General features: G+C 36.5%; 1 protein-coding gene across 1 annotated transcript in view; it reads left to right on the top strand.

Annotated features, from left to right (window-relative positions):
* The window catches only part of LOC122799703 (A disintegrin and metalloproteinase with thrombospondin motifs 2-like), a 2,689,413-nt gene that overhangs the window by 2,192,872 nt on the left and 481,613 nt on the right, over positions 1–14,928 (top strand). Inside the window, exon 9 of the mRNA XM_044068936.1 lies at positions 9,402–9,534. Coding sequence (XP_043924871.1) covers positions 9,402–9,534 — 133 coding nt within the window. The remainder of the gene's footprint in view (positions 1–9,401; positions 9,535–14,928) is intronic.

Genomic DNA, 14,928 nt, shown 5'->3' with positions numbered 1-14,928 from the left:
GACATAACTGAGTACCAGGGAGTATCATTCACATATAAGCACTCTTCAAAGCACAGATAATTATTAGAGAAGATACGGTCTTCTGCCCTGGAAAGTTAGTTACCACAATATTATCTCAGGATACAAGTACATGATTACTCCACATGGTAAGCATAGTTGATAGCCAATGTAGTTAAAAGGTTTAGTGAACCTAAATATTTAGGTAACAGAAGGGTATAATTAGCATATTATACTATAGTCGGAATGCTAGTATATCTAAATATGTTATGTAAATGCAAGTAATGTAGTTTCCTCGGGTTAGATATTTGTAGGTATAGAAATGGTTGAATGATTCTATGTTTGAGTATAATTTTAGGTAATGCACTGGTACTATAAACAGGTATATTTGGCTTTTTTTTCTTAAAGGTGTTGAAGGAGCTTTGCTCTGAATTCTGAAGAGAAAAAAACAGGTTCTGATTTTATTTAGCAGGTCACCTCATAATTTAGTACCAAAGATGGAAAAGCATGGTCTGATGTAGCAATGAGGGAAAAGTTGGGGTCTGAGGGAGGAATGAGGGAAAAGACATGGTCTGAGGAAGGAATGAGAGAAAAGGCATGGTCTGAGGAAGGAATGAGAGAAAAGGCATGGTCTGAGGAAGGAATGAGAGAAAAGGTGTGGTCTGAAGTACACAGTGTTCTTATGAGTCATTGGAAGATGACAGCATTGTTTGACCAAGAACACAGTACATAGGATAGTGTTGAGGTAGTCAGTTTACGTGAGAGTTGTGAAGTACCAGTATTGTAGATTAGACCATTTTCCTATAGGGAGGTAGTTTGCACATGCAAAGAAGTGACATGGATGCCCATTAGCAGGCAAAAGTAGAGTGAACCTGCGTATTCAGTTTGAGAGTGTTTGTAGATCAGAGGCAATTTAATAGAAGACAAAGCCAGCAGAGGCAGGCCATCTTCAAACTGGGGTTACACAATTCCTTTGCCAATTCTGTCCCCACCTTAGTGGTTAGAAATCATAACATGTGTTGGCAGACATTTCCTAGTTGCCTTTATTTTGAATTTTAGAAGACTGATGCTCATGGTCCTTTTTAATAAAACTGGGCAAGGCTAAGTATTTGAATGAAATTGCATGTTGTATGCTGAAGTTATCAAGGGTAACCATTTGAATTGCTGAGACTTGCAATGTTGAGTGCTCAACTGTGAAAAGTGAACAGCCAAAAATTCAAACATGTATACAAAGTCTGAGACTGACATTTTTCAGAATATTCCCACTTCGCTCCAGTATGGTGATGTGGCTGCTTGCATATATAAGTTCAGGGGTGTGGGGAATTGTCTCCTTAATCGGGTTGTATGTAGGGAGAGGGCTTGTCCTTCTTCCAAAACAAGTGTAAAGGAGCTCAATATTTGATCTTTTACTCTGTCTTCAGTTTTTTTTCTGCATTTTAAGAATTGGCATTCAGAGCAGGATCATAGTCAAATGGAGCCCTGGGCAGGGTAATGGAGTGGGGATCCTAGCAGCCCCCTTAGCCCCCGCAGCAGGTCCCCCAGCCATGCCAATGCCCCATTAATTGGCTATTTCTCCTTAACATAAACACTTTTCAAACCTGCCAGTGTACATATTATTTTTTCTTTACGTATACTATGATAAAAGACATTTTGATTTAATTTAAACATTTATTTCATAGCACAAACACCATAGACATTTGCTAAACAAAATAATATAGTCTTACAGTAAAAACAGACTTAGCATTAACAGTAAACTTCTCTGCCATTGAAATTCATATTCATCGAAACAACATTGAAACCCACATTCAAAGAAAATGCTTCTGGCCACTAGCAGATTAAGTTTACCTTTGGGCTGTTTTCAAAGCATAGGCCCCTAGCAAACATTTTTAGGACCATGCATACATGCATGTGTTTTTTGATTCACCTTCCTAATTGTATTAAATTATATTCCTTGTATAATACAGCACCACTTGTTAGAGTGTGTTTTAAATTTAAATTTGTAGTTTTGACCATTTTTCCAGTAAGCAATGAAACAAAACTTATGAACCAATAGTAACAGAAGTGCCCATGTCAGAACATTTCAACCATAAAAGGCTCCTCAACTGTCTGTCATTATAATCCTTCAATATCACTCAATGTACACATTCTCTGCAGAAGTAAAAGCCATCAGAATAATTCCACATTAAAGAGATCTGTAATTAATGAAAAAGTTGCTACTGGCAAACAACTTTATATTTCAGTGTTTCCTCTACTAGTTCAGTGCCTGCCGCCCTCAAAGAATGAATTGCCCATGTTACATTAAAATGATTGGTGAGCTGATAATATTGCAATGAAAATGGATGGCAAACTGACAACAGGTGCATAGTTACAAGGCATCTCATTTAAACGAGGACACACTGAGGACTGTAGTAGCCCACCCTCTCTTAAAGTACAACACAGCATCAGCAATCCACCTGGTGTGGGAGTAGAACCCACAGATTTCTGCATCAAAAGTAAGTATGCTACCTGTTGTGCTACTAACACTGCGTTTGATTTCTCTAGCGCAAACAGTAATGACCATTTGCTAAACAAAACAGATCCACATTAAAAGCAATCTTAGCCTGAGCATCAGTAAACTTCTCTTCTCTTGAAGCTCAAAATTCCTTGAAAATGTACTGAAGCTTATAATTCCTTGAATAATCCATTGAAACTAATATTCTGGTACTTAGTGTGAAGGATTATTGTCTCCTGTAACTAAGGTACAGGGTTTGAGCTTGAGCCAGGTTAAATTAACTAACCTGCCACCCCTAACTAGGGCATTACACACTTACAAACACACACACACACACACACACACACACACACACACACACACACACACACACACACACACACACACACACACACACACACACAAATCTAACCTACAGGATAACGTTTGTCCAGAAAATCCATTCTTCCTGCTGCTCATTTCAAAACAAACTCATGTGCTCCACACCATTCCAGTTTAAATGTGTAAGCATCTTACTAAAGGCCCATACACAGATGCTACTAAGGACACAATCTGCTTACATCATTAAAGAATAAATGTAATGCACACAGAATGCATTTGTAAAGAAGAAATAAAAGTTTGTGGCAGCCCCCTGGCCAGTGGGCCCTAAGCGACTGCCTTGGTCTCCTAGTTCTGGATCTGCCTCTGTCAGCATTGCAAGTCCATTTCAATAGGGAGCCGTTATGTATAGTGAGGGTGCTGTTGGGCTCGGTCCTTTGTGCACTCTCATAATAGTACTGAAGTATATACATTTGATCTTCTGGCAATCAAGGCTGAGTGTTTTCCATGTTAGTATTTGTTTTGTTATTGGTATATTGTAAACACAAACATGTACAGATGAATAAATGACAGCAGAAACAGAAAGAGGCTGATGCTGTTACGTGTCACTCTAAGTGATGCAGCCAACCCTCCTGCTAACCTACCCCCAGCCCATAATCTCCTTACTCTCCTCTGGTATTTTGACCACCCTCAATACTGTCTGATGACCTACCAACCTACCACTGCAACAGTACCTCAGACAGAATATTCTGCTGCTCTGCCACCCTCTCAGTAAGGTAATGCTTCTTTAAGGGTAACTTGAAGTGCCCCCTTTTCAGCATCCAGCCATGTCCTTTATAGGTTCATAGGTTAGTACTAAGCTAACTGCCTTTGTGAGACATTTTAAGCCTAGCCAATTGTCCCTTGTGAGACTCAAACCCTGCACCTTGTGTTTGCAAGGCAAACACCTTAACCATTAGGCCACCCTCCTAACCCATTCCCCTTCTGTTTGTACTTTACCTTTAGCCCTCCCACTTTCACCTAAATAAGATGGTGTTTCAAAATTCGGTCCATGACCTTCTTAGCTAAAATCTGCTGTGAAATCTTATTCTCTGCTATTTTGACTCCTTTTCGCCATGTCAGCCTGTTTCAGGACTTCTATAAGCGAGTCATCTAAGTTTCCCCGGAATACTTTGTTTACATTATTCTGTTGTTGCCCCACACCTTTTACAGTTTTCTTGTTTCATGTTTGTGTCATCAAAACAAATAAAAACAATTCTGCTACCATTTCAGTGTGAACAATGACCACCCACGATAAGAGGTACATTATGACAGTATATCGATTGTACTTGTACAAATAAAGTTTCATCTATGTAGGGCAAATGAATAAAAAAATATATGAAACAGAGTGAACGCCCAAACCAAACAGCAATAAAGAAATAAAATATAATAAAACAGATGAGGGCGAAACACGGCTCGCAGATAAAAGAACCAAATGGCATCAATCCAAAAACAAGATATCAAAAGTCCAGTCCCATGAACAATAGACAAATCCAGTGGAGGTAAAAAGCTGTAGTTTATTCCAAACAGGTACCAGAGTTAGCACTTTCACCTTTCGGCTTCTTCAGACTCAATAAAAGGTACAAAATTGCTAGATCTTAAATACCATTCAAGGCGGGAAACATTAATTAATTAAAGCACATCCACAAGCAATATACCATTTAAAGAAATACATTCAAAAAGAAAGAAAGAAAGAAAATGCCCTATAACTAATACATCATAATCATATACATTGTTCAAATAAGCAGCATATATATGTACACACACATATATAAAATATATAAAAAATATATGAAAAATGTGAAATAACATCCCAAAACATTCAAATAGAATATACAGTATAAAAACAATAAAATAAATAATACACTATGAGACAACACATATGCTTATTTATTTATTTTATTTTTATTTTACATTTGTTGACCGGGCTAGTCTGGCTGGATACATGTCCATTTTCAGCAGAGGCCCGAGGAGAAAAGCTCCACTATTTACTAAGTACATTACATAAAAAATGTACTACTCTAAGATATAGCTAAATCAGAAATTACAAAAACAAAAAGAATGAAAGATAATTTAAAAGAGAAACAAGTTTACAATATGCAGTTCATTAAATATCCACAATTGTACAAAAATGTACATACTTAAATCTGAACAGTAAAAGGAACAGAACTGAATAGGGTAGAGATGAAAAGAGTGGAGGAGAAACAGAGTAAGAGAAGATGGTTCAAGATATACTTGACACAGAATAGATAATGAAGAAACCTAAAATCCTGTATGACTAAACTATGTAATTTTCAATTTCCTCATCCTCAAAAAAGGTTTCAGAGATAATTTAGCATTCAGGCCAGGACAAACATCTGACCTGAGCTTCATAATCCATATATTCTCTCTGTTCTCCGTCTGTGTCCTAATGTCTCCTCCACGACTGGTAACATTAATGGCCTCTATGATCCTAAAACTGAATGAATGAGTATCATCTGTATCTAACACATGTTTTGCCAATGCATTGGTTTTATTCCTAATTCTGATGTTATAAAGGTGTTCACGTATCCTGTCCCTTAAACTTCTGTTCGTTTTGCCAATATAAAATGACGAACAGGTGTTGCACGTAGCTAGACGAGATCTCTATAACATCAGAATTAGGAATAAAACCAATGCATTGGCAAAACATGTGTTAGATACAGATGATATTCATTCATTCAGTTTTAGGATCATAGAGGCCATTAATGTTACCAGTCGTGGAGGAGACATTAGGACACAGATGGAGAACAGAGAGAATATATGGATTATGAAGCTCAGGTCAGATGTTTGTCCTGGCCTGAAAGCTAAATTATCTCTGAAACCTTTTTTGAGGATGAGGAAATTGAAAATTACATAGTTTAGTCATATAGGATTTTAGGTTTCTTCATTATGTATTCTGTGTCAAGTATATGTGTTGTCTCATAGTGTATTAATTATTTTATTGTTTTTATATTGTATATTCTATTTGAATGTTTTGGGATGTTATTTCACATTTTTCATATTTTTTTATATATTTTATATATGTGTGTGTACATATATATGCTGCTTATTTGAACCATGTATATGATTATGATGTATTAGTTATAGGGCATTTTCTTTCTTTCTTTCTTTTTGAATGTATTTCTTTAAATGGTATATTGCTTGTGAATGTGCTTTAATTAATTAATGTTTCCCGCCTTGAATGGTATTTAAGATCTAGCAATTTTGTACCTTTTATTGAGTCTGAAGAAGCCGAAAGGTGAAAGTGCTAACTCTGGTACCTGTTTGGAATAAACTACAGCTTTTTACCTCCACTGGATTTGTCTATTGTTCATGGGACTGGACTTTTGATATCTTGTTTTTGGATTGATGCCATTTGGTTCTTTTATCTGCGAGCCGTGTTTCGCCCTCATCTGTTTTATTATATTTTATGTAGGGCAAATGTTTTGTGGTACTGTGGAATGGAACAGACTTCATTTTTTTTTCAAAAATATTAAAAAAAAAAAAAAAACATGCGTATTCCCAAACTTAAGCAGAAAAGTATTATTTACACATTTGTATTTGTTTACCAGGATCTGGTATTCATCACACGTGACTGCATATTCCGCCTGGAGTTCATGAATAGTAACAGAAAACTGTACATCAACATGAGATTCATTTATAAAACACCTGAATATAGCAAACTGTATGATTATATTGTGATGTATTAAATTGATTATGTTGTGAATTATATTAGATGTCGTGTAATTTTTCATAAAATCAGTCACATAGAAGTGTAGTGGTGTTGAGCACACATCAAAGTATGTTATGTGCATGACTGTTTAGTACTACCTGTTAAATTTTTGGTTTTAAAAGAGTGATAGACATATTTCCAGTTCAGTTATAAGTACTGTAAACTTCTTAATGGCTGTTTATAAGTATCCACAGTCATAAAGAATGTTCACTGACTTTAAAAGTTCAGCCATACTTTACTACATGTCTGAGTGGGAGTGTGAGGTGAAACTAGCACCACAATATTTAAGTGAAAGCTGAACTCTTGTAGAAATGGGTCACTTTTATGTAAAATGGGTAATAATACAGCATTCTGAGTATAGTGACCTGCCAGTTCCAGGGAAATGCAGATGGAAAAACATGCCTGAAGCAATGTCTCTACCAGGCTGTTTTGCTAGAAGTAAAATGCAGCACTCTCTACAAATCACAAGGCTAGATAAGTAATGTTTGCACTCAGTGCATTTCTTTGCCTTGTATGCTAACATTTTAAGAAAGCGTGATATACTGTTGTTCATTTGTGTAATCATGCTGGCAAAAATGTCATTACTGAGCTGCAGTCAGATCTTCCGCTGACATTTACTTTTTAATTAATGTCATTGGTGTGTGCGATGGTTACTTCATTATGCTGTGACTTGCTCTTTAGTATAACAGCATGCCTTTGACAACAGTTTGAGCCACGTTACCAAACTCAGTCTAACGCTTAATTAGTATAATTACTCGATATAATTTTGCAACAGTGTCATAATTATGAGTACAAATTTTACTGGGAATAGGATTAGCATTTTAAAGCTGTATTTCATAAATATCTGTATTACTACGCTCGTGTCTTGCACAGGTGTTTGATTCTTTGTGTAGTTATGATTATTTCAAATGAAATTGCCATTTATAATTTCCTTTTAATAATGCAATGTATAGTAGATGGACCGTACACAAATCAGCAGCATTAGAACCATGTGATGTTAAGATTACCTATGTTATTGTAATATGCTGGATCCTATAGATACTTAAAATATATATTTAATCTGGAATAATTTGAAAATGGCATTTTTTTCAAATGAAGTCTCATATAAATGCAGCATTAAAGTAATCATTAGGCTGATTCATACATCAAAATATGGTTATATACATAGTTTGAACTACAGGGAATTACTTAAACATTTTCCCAGTGTAGAAATATTAAGATAAAATACAAGAGAAGCAGATTAAAAACACATCTTATTTGTAGTGTGTGCTTCTTATTTGGCACAATAACTCTGGAACTCTTCTGCATAATTGGTTTGAAACAACTATTACTGACGTTTGCATATTTTTTGTTTTGCACCAGACATCCATAGCAATGTTTTCCATTGTCTAATGGAAAATGATAAAATAATCTGTGCTAATCGTAAAATAAGCTCTGGCTTGTGTAATGCTGTCCTTTCCAGTTTGGTTATAATGCAAGCAGTTCAATATATTATTTTAGAGACTCTTCAGTAGAGTTACAAAATAGAACAGCTAATGGTTCCATCCGAAGTTTGTCAGTGTACACAACCTAGGCTGAAAATGTTGCACCATAAATGTGCAGAGAAAATACATGAAATGCAGTGTGAAGTCTCATTTTGATATCACAGTTACGCAGTGTTAAGTATATTTTGCTGTTTAATTTTCAGTAAATGGAAATAGCAGGCTTTTTCTTGTTCTCGTTTTTGCCAGTGTTGGGTTATTACACCACCATTGGGTACACATTGGTGGCCTGCAGTGTTTAATCACCTTCATGTTACATCATTTCTGCATTTCTTTTTTTGCTTCTGGAATTATACAATTATTGTCTCATAGAGTACGTGTCTAATGATAAGATGTTGAGCAGAGGTAATGACCTTTTATTTTATCCCTTGAAGGCAGCATGACAGTTCAAAATGCATAGGTGTTCGGTGAGATGAGTAAAGCAGAATTAACAGTGTTGGATTTCCCCAGCATACTTAAATGGGAATAATTTGCCAGCTCTCGGTAGAGCTGTATAAGATCCTGACAACAAACCAGGGTCAGTTAATGAACCAGCAAGGAGGAGGGTATGAGTGGAACAGCAGAGCTCTGGATTTGCCATCTTCAACAAGGGAGATGACCAATCAGGACACTGATGAAACCTGTCTGAGTCAGACATAAGACCGTTATTATACACGAGTGAAACATGACTTTGGATATGTCGAGGGACACTTTAAACTGCAGCTGGGATAATGGCTTATGACAGGAAATATATGTGAATTAGTGAGGTGTTACTAAAGACTCCACCTCAGTCGTGTGGAGCTAAGACTAGAGGAGAAATAACTCCTGGCTCCCACTAGCACCTTTGGACATTGTAGGTCTTTAATAAAAGCTTAGATGAGGTGTCTCTTCTGATGAAATATTTAGATGACTTGCTATAAGTATTTTGCTTTGTATTTTCATGCAAAATGCAGTCTATGTGAAAAGTGATTAAGTTTTTGAAAAGTAAACACATAAGAGACTGGTACTAATGCCATCTGTCCACCAGCAACATCCAAGTCAATTGAAAAAAATGTTAAACTGATCTATGTATTACTTTCTAATCTACCATTTATGAAAGAATCATTTTAGTTATTGCGTTCATGGACTTCAAGATGTCACTTAAATAAAAGTCATCAAAAATCTTAAGTGTCACATTGAAAATCATTAAAAAAATGAAGAAGACAGTGTTATATTGGGAATATGCGATGCATTGAAATGCACATATTACTATAATTTTCATTTAATCTAACATGTCTGTTGCATGTTATCTTTTGTGTTGTAGTTCATATGACTGTTTGCGTGATGACCCCTTCGATCATGACTGGCCATCACTTCCGCAGCTCCCAGGTCTTCACTACTCGATGAATGAACAGTGTCGATTTGATTTTGGTGTGGGATACATGATGTGTACAGCTGTAAGTATAATATCCTGTCCTTTTCAGTATTATGGTAATATTTTGCTCTGACTTTTTTAATTTGTTCATACTATATTTGAAATACATTTATGTTTTTCTTACAATAATAATATTATATTACACAATCCTTTGGATGAGATGTTAAACTGAGGTCCGATCTGCTTGAGTTGATGGTAGCTCAGGTGGGTATAAAAGATCCCATGGTAACTATCAAAAAGAGTAGAGGAAGTTCCCCAATGCCCCTGCCAAATTTCCCCTAATAGCATAAATACCACTTTGGGTCTTCCCTGAAAAGTGGATGCTAGACTTGTTAGGACTAACCAGGCCAACGAAGGATAAATAAAAAAATTAAAAGATGAACAAAGTTCATAACACCGTTGTTTTCAATGAAGAAAATATATCCCCTCATTGATTGATTATGTGCTAATGATACAAGATAGCCTGTTCCCTACATGTTATATAAGGACATTTACTGTACAGTTTTAAATGATTCTATTACCAAAGCATTCTGTATCATTTCATTATTCTGTATCATTTCATTTCAATTACGATTACAGTTGATTTTAAAGATTCTGGGTTTACAGTTGCACTTGTTTGCTTGTTCAGTCTTCCAGTCTTCAGTCCAGTTTGTTTACATCTACTTTACTTTTACTGTGTGTTTTTATTGGGTCGATGTTGAATCAGCAAACACTTAAAAAAGTGAATGCTGATTCATCGACCCTATTTCAGCGAATGCTGAAAATGCCGAACACCTAGAACAGTGATTTTTTTCCACAGGGAAAGAAATCGCTGGGCAGGTTTCAGGAGTTTGCCGTTTCCTCCACTGTGGTGCGATCTCAAAGTTGGTTTATTTAAGTAGGGGGGTGGGGGGCTTGCCCCCCACATTAAATACTGTTTTAAGTCCCCTGGGAAAACAATCACTGTTCCGAGTGTTCGGCATTTTCAGCATTCACTGAACTAGGGTCGATGAATAAGTCTTCGCTTTTTTAAATGTTCACTTATTTAATATAGACCCTTTTTATCTTATTTGGACATTGAGGGTCAGCTGTATAGTGACCGGATGTTGTTTTATGACACTTCCATACCCCCAGTTTGTCAGTACTGGTTTGGTCTGTAGGTTCCTGGTGCTGCAGGCCTGTGTTTTTTTTGGCATGATTTTTTTATGCCTTTGTGACCCATGGCTATTGTTACTGAGATGCACCCAAGTAGACTGCCTTTGCTAACTTGGGCTGTGGAGTCAGTGTGGATGTTACTTTGCTGCCATTTTATCTGCTGTCCTTGCTTTGCTATTGTGCTTTTTCCTGATAGGTGATGGACACATAGGTCCTTCAGTAGTGTGCTTTTTCCTGATAGGTGATGGACACATAGGTCCCTCAGTATTGGGAAGAAGGAAGCATGAATTATCAATGATGTCCTTATTAAAGGAACTGCATCATTTTGGGAACAGGAAAAAACTATGCAGATTACATTGCCCTCTCTGAGATTTCAGTGGAACTGCGCTATTACAAAGCTGGCAGCTCTGGCAGAATTTTGTTCTGTTTTCTAATTATAATTTTAATTGCTCATAAAGTTTCACCTTTTTAGGAGCATATTTAATAACATATCAACTTATCTTCCATTTCTTGGTGTCATCCATTTGTTGTATATATGTGTTTTGTACAGGGGTTAGTGTAAAAAAACCTCTAAAAAAAGCTTAAATGTGAATGTAGCCCCCCCCCCTGCATTACCCCCAGTAATTTGAATCCCTGTTATGTGAGGTTTTCATGGAGGCAATGCAAAACATGATGTCTGTTTCTGTGCCTGAGGCTTGTTTACTCTAACTCAGTATAAGTAGTTCACAAAGCTTTAATGCTTAAATAATCATTTTAAATTTCCCACGTTAGATCTTCATGTAAAAATCAACATGGAAATGCATTAAAATGGCATGAAATAATTCTGACTGGTAGAGATTTGAGCAAAATTGCACATCTTACTGCAGTCTATAAACATCACATCAGCAGATACGTTTTCAGACTTTTCCCAGTCAAAATGAAAAAAAAAAAACAAAATCCCTAAACATTAGCTGTTTTCGTAGAATTAGGGTTTTTTTTCTGTTGGTGGGTTGAGAGGCAGGTTGTTGAACTGCTGATATACAGAAAAATTCTGGTGCAAATAGATATGTGTGGATAGGGATTTCTTGAAGTATTCTGGTGGCATGATGGAATCTGTGTTTTATATAATCGGAAATTCATGAATGGATGCATTCTAGCCTTCCATGTCTAAGGTAAAAGGAACAAACACAATAAACATACTAAAAGAATCCTGTGCAAGAATTTTATGTTTGTGATGCCAGTTTTCATCACAAAGTTTGACAGCATGTGTGTCAAAGAAAGGTAGTAGGTCTTGGTTCTAGTATGTCAAATTCTGCCTGTGAAGAAGACCACGTGGTGTATGTTGGATGGTCAAATGATACCACTGAGGAACAGCCGTAGAAGGTGGGAGGAGTCTTGGAGTTGCAGACCTGTAGACTATGGTGGGTTGTGGGACTGTAAAATTCTAAAAAAGTTCTAAGAAACAACAAAATATAACTTCTATACAAGTATACATGAAATATACATGAAATAATTGTATATGTGACAGAATGTTTCATGGTATAATTAAATTAATTTGTCAGTAGAAGTTAGCAACATATACTGAAGCATATTTTAATGTCACTTTTTATTTAGAATTGTAAATGCTGGCCCGGTCAAACAGACTCTCTGAGTCAGCACTAGAACATGTCAGTTCTTTTGGCATAAAGGGATAAAGCTCTAACTATATCCAATGGAAATGAGTTCAGTTAGACAACATGGGCACCTGTTGGAGTTTCGGGGAAGGCAGGAGTGGCATAGACAGTCTTCAGGGGGAGGAGATGGGTCAGATGACTGGATGCTGAGGATCATGGGATGTCTACAAGGAAGTGTCAAAGCCATTTGATTATGTTATGTATGTCTGTGCATTGGCATTTTATAGACTGCAATGGCCCATTGTACTCCAGCTACTTGGACACATTGGGCATGCACAGGGAGAAGGGACTATAACAGAAAAACAACTTGATGGCTGCCTCAGTTATAGCCCTTCTCTAATGACTCTTACCCTTGGTGAAAGGGAATCAATGGGCACATTTTCTTAGTGGTGAGCTGATAGTTAGTAGGCAGCAATAGGAAAATGGAACCAAAAAATGAAACCTTGTGTAAATTGGATTAATTAACTCTTTTTTTGAAAAACCCAACATCTGCGGTGGTGCAGCGGTAGCATTGTTGCCTCACAGCAAGAGGTTCTCCCGTTCAGTTCTCGGCAGAATTGCGGGGAGTGCCTTCTGTGTGGCATCTGCATGTCCTCCCAGTGGTTGGGTGGACGTTAGAAAGACATGCATAAATAGGCGTGCCTTCGTTAAAGGTTGAATGTCGAGCTGGCACCTCAGCATTCGTGAAAATCTACTACCAATCATTAGCAGACCGGAGTTCCGCTGTGGCGACCCCTAACCAGGAAAAGCCGAAAGACAAGCAACAACAACAACAACTCTTGTTTGAAAAAAATGATTCAAAAGCCATTCTTTCTAGGAACATTTTAACTTTTTTTTTTTCTGACACTATCTTACTGTTTAGTTCTTATCCCTCACTGCTGTAACAACTGCCTTTTCTAATACTTTATGTTCACAAGCCATGCCACAAGATACTTTGCACTTCTTATAGGTAGCTGCTTAGAATAAAGAAGCAATTTATAATATGCATTATTTTTTAGAGGTTAGCCTTTTCATGAAAAATGTATATCAGACTGTTTGTATTAAAAACTAATTTTGAGAGTCTACAAAAATAATGACTTAAATTTCAGAGCCAAGTGAAAAGGCATGAGATAAGATAAGTGTTAGCACTCCAAGATATTTATTGCAACTCCCAAGATGAGATGGACCATACAATGTACAGCCTCTTAAAACTAAAACACCTTTGTTAAAGAAAAGTTCTGAGCTCTAATGTTTAAGCATGAAATGCTGTGTATTCAATGCTGTATTACTACTTTGTCTGACTTGAACCCAGGACCTTTAATCCAGCCACCTCACCTTTGTAAAGCTAGTACACTGCTATATCCTCATGCACTGATTAGCCTTGATCTGACTATCCTGTTATTGTGATTTCCTTAAGTAAATTTATATTTTTATTTTCCTGTGCATACGCCTTAAGCATTTTCACTTTTTGTTATGACAGTGGTAACTGAGGAATAGCCCATGTAACTACCAAATCTTCACTGATCAGGTCTTCATTATGTTCCTTTAGCTAGAGTCTGCTCAAAACATCTGCAATGTATATTTGCTTGCCAGTGTTGTACTGGAGTATTAAGCAATCCCTTTGCCCGTTAGACCTCATTCTCTACAGTTTAGCAGGTGCTTTGTGTGATGACGTTCTGAAGATACTTTGGGAAGGTTTATGATCAGTGTCAGCCAATACTATTTTATCATATCTGTTCACACATAAATGTGAATTTCATGTGTCCATTTAGAATGGCTGGCATTTCATTTTTAATCTGAGAATATGTAGCTTTTGCATTTAAAAGTAATGTTAAATTGTATGCTAATGGTCCATTTTCTTGTTTCTGTGAATCTGCAGCTCAAAGTGACAATGGTCTACCTGCAACAAAGTAATATTTCAAAATTAGCGCTTCATCAGCATCCAAAAACCCATTCCTTTGGCTAAAGAAGCATCATTAAAGTCATAGTAATACTGACATATTCAGTAGAAACATAAATTTTTGTACCATTACTAGAAAACTCATAAAGGTTTGTCTACCTGCCAGTTCCACTATATGTACTTTGTCTCATACTTTTGCAGTTATCTGGTGTCATGTGCTGTGATGTAAAATACGGTCTTTGTACTTCAGATCAGCTAAATAAATCTGACACATTCTTGTTCTTTTTCAAATTACAATGTCTTATTTTATCTTGCAGTTTAACCTCAAGTCATACTTCTCTTCAGGGTGTCCCATACTAGTTTATCATCAGTTGTGCTAATTAACTGATTCAGCCCTACTACAAGCTATACTGCTCTCTCAAACATTTTGCCTACAGATGAAATTCCAAAGAGTAATTTGAAAACCTGTTCCTTTGCAAAGGCACATTAAAAGTGTACAACTTCAAACCTGCTTCATTATACTTAATCTGATAGGTGGTCTGGTTAGAATCTGGTATACAAAAAGTATTTTACATTGGAAATAGCTGTTAACAACGAATGATGATCACTTTCAACAACTTTACATCTTGTTTTTTCATAGATATTCTGAGCTTGTCTTACTTCACAACTATACCCATACTTTTAAACTATGTATTAGATTCTGATCCTTAAAGTTCTTACTTTATTCTCACCCTTGCAGCTACTGGTACTC

This window comes from Protopterus annectens, chromosome 4.part0 (assembly GCF_019279795.1).
Source record: "Protopterus annectens isolate FY-2018-M chromosome 4.part0, PAN1.0, whole genome shotgun sequence".
Lineage (NCBI taxonomy): Eukaryota > Metazoa > Chordata > Ceratodontiformes > Protopteridae > Protopterus > Protopterus annectens.
Note: the sequence above shows the minus strand (reverse complement) of the source record. Positions and strands in the feature narration are given on the sequence as shown.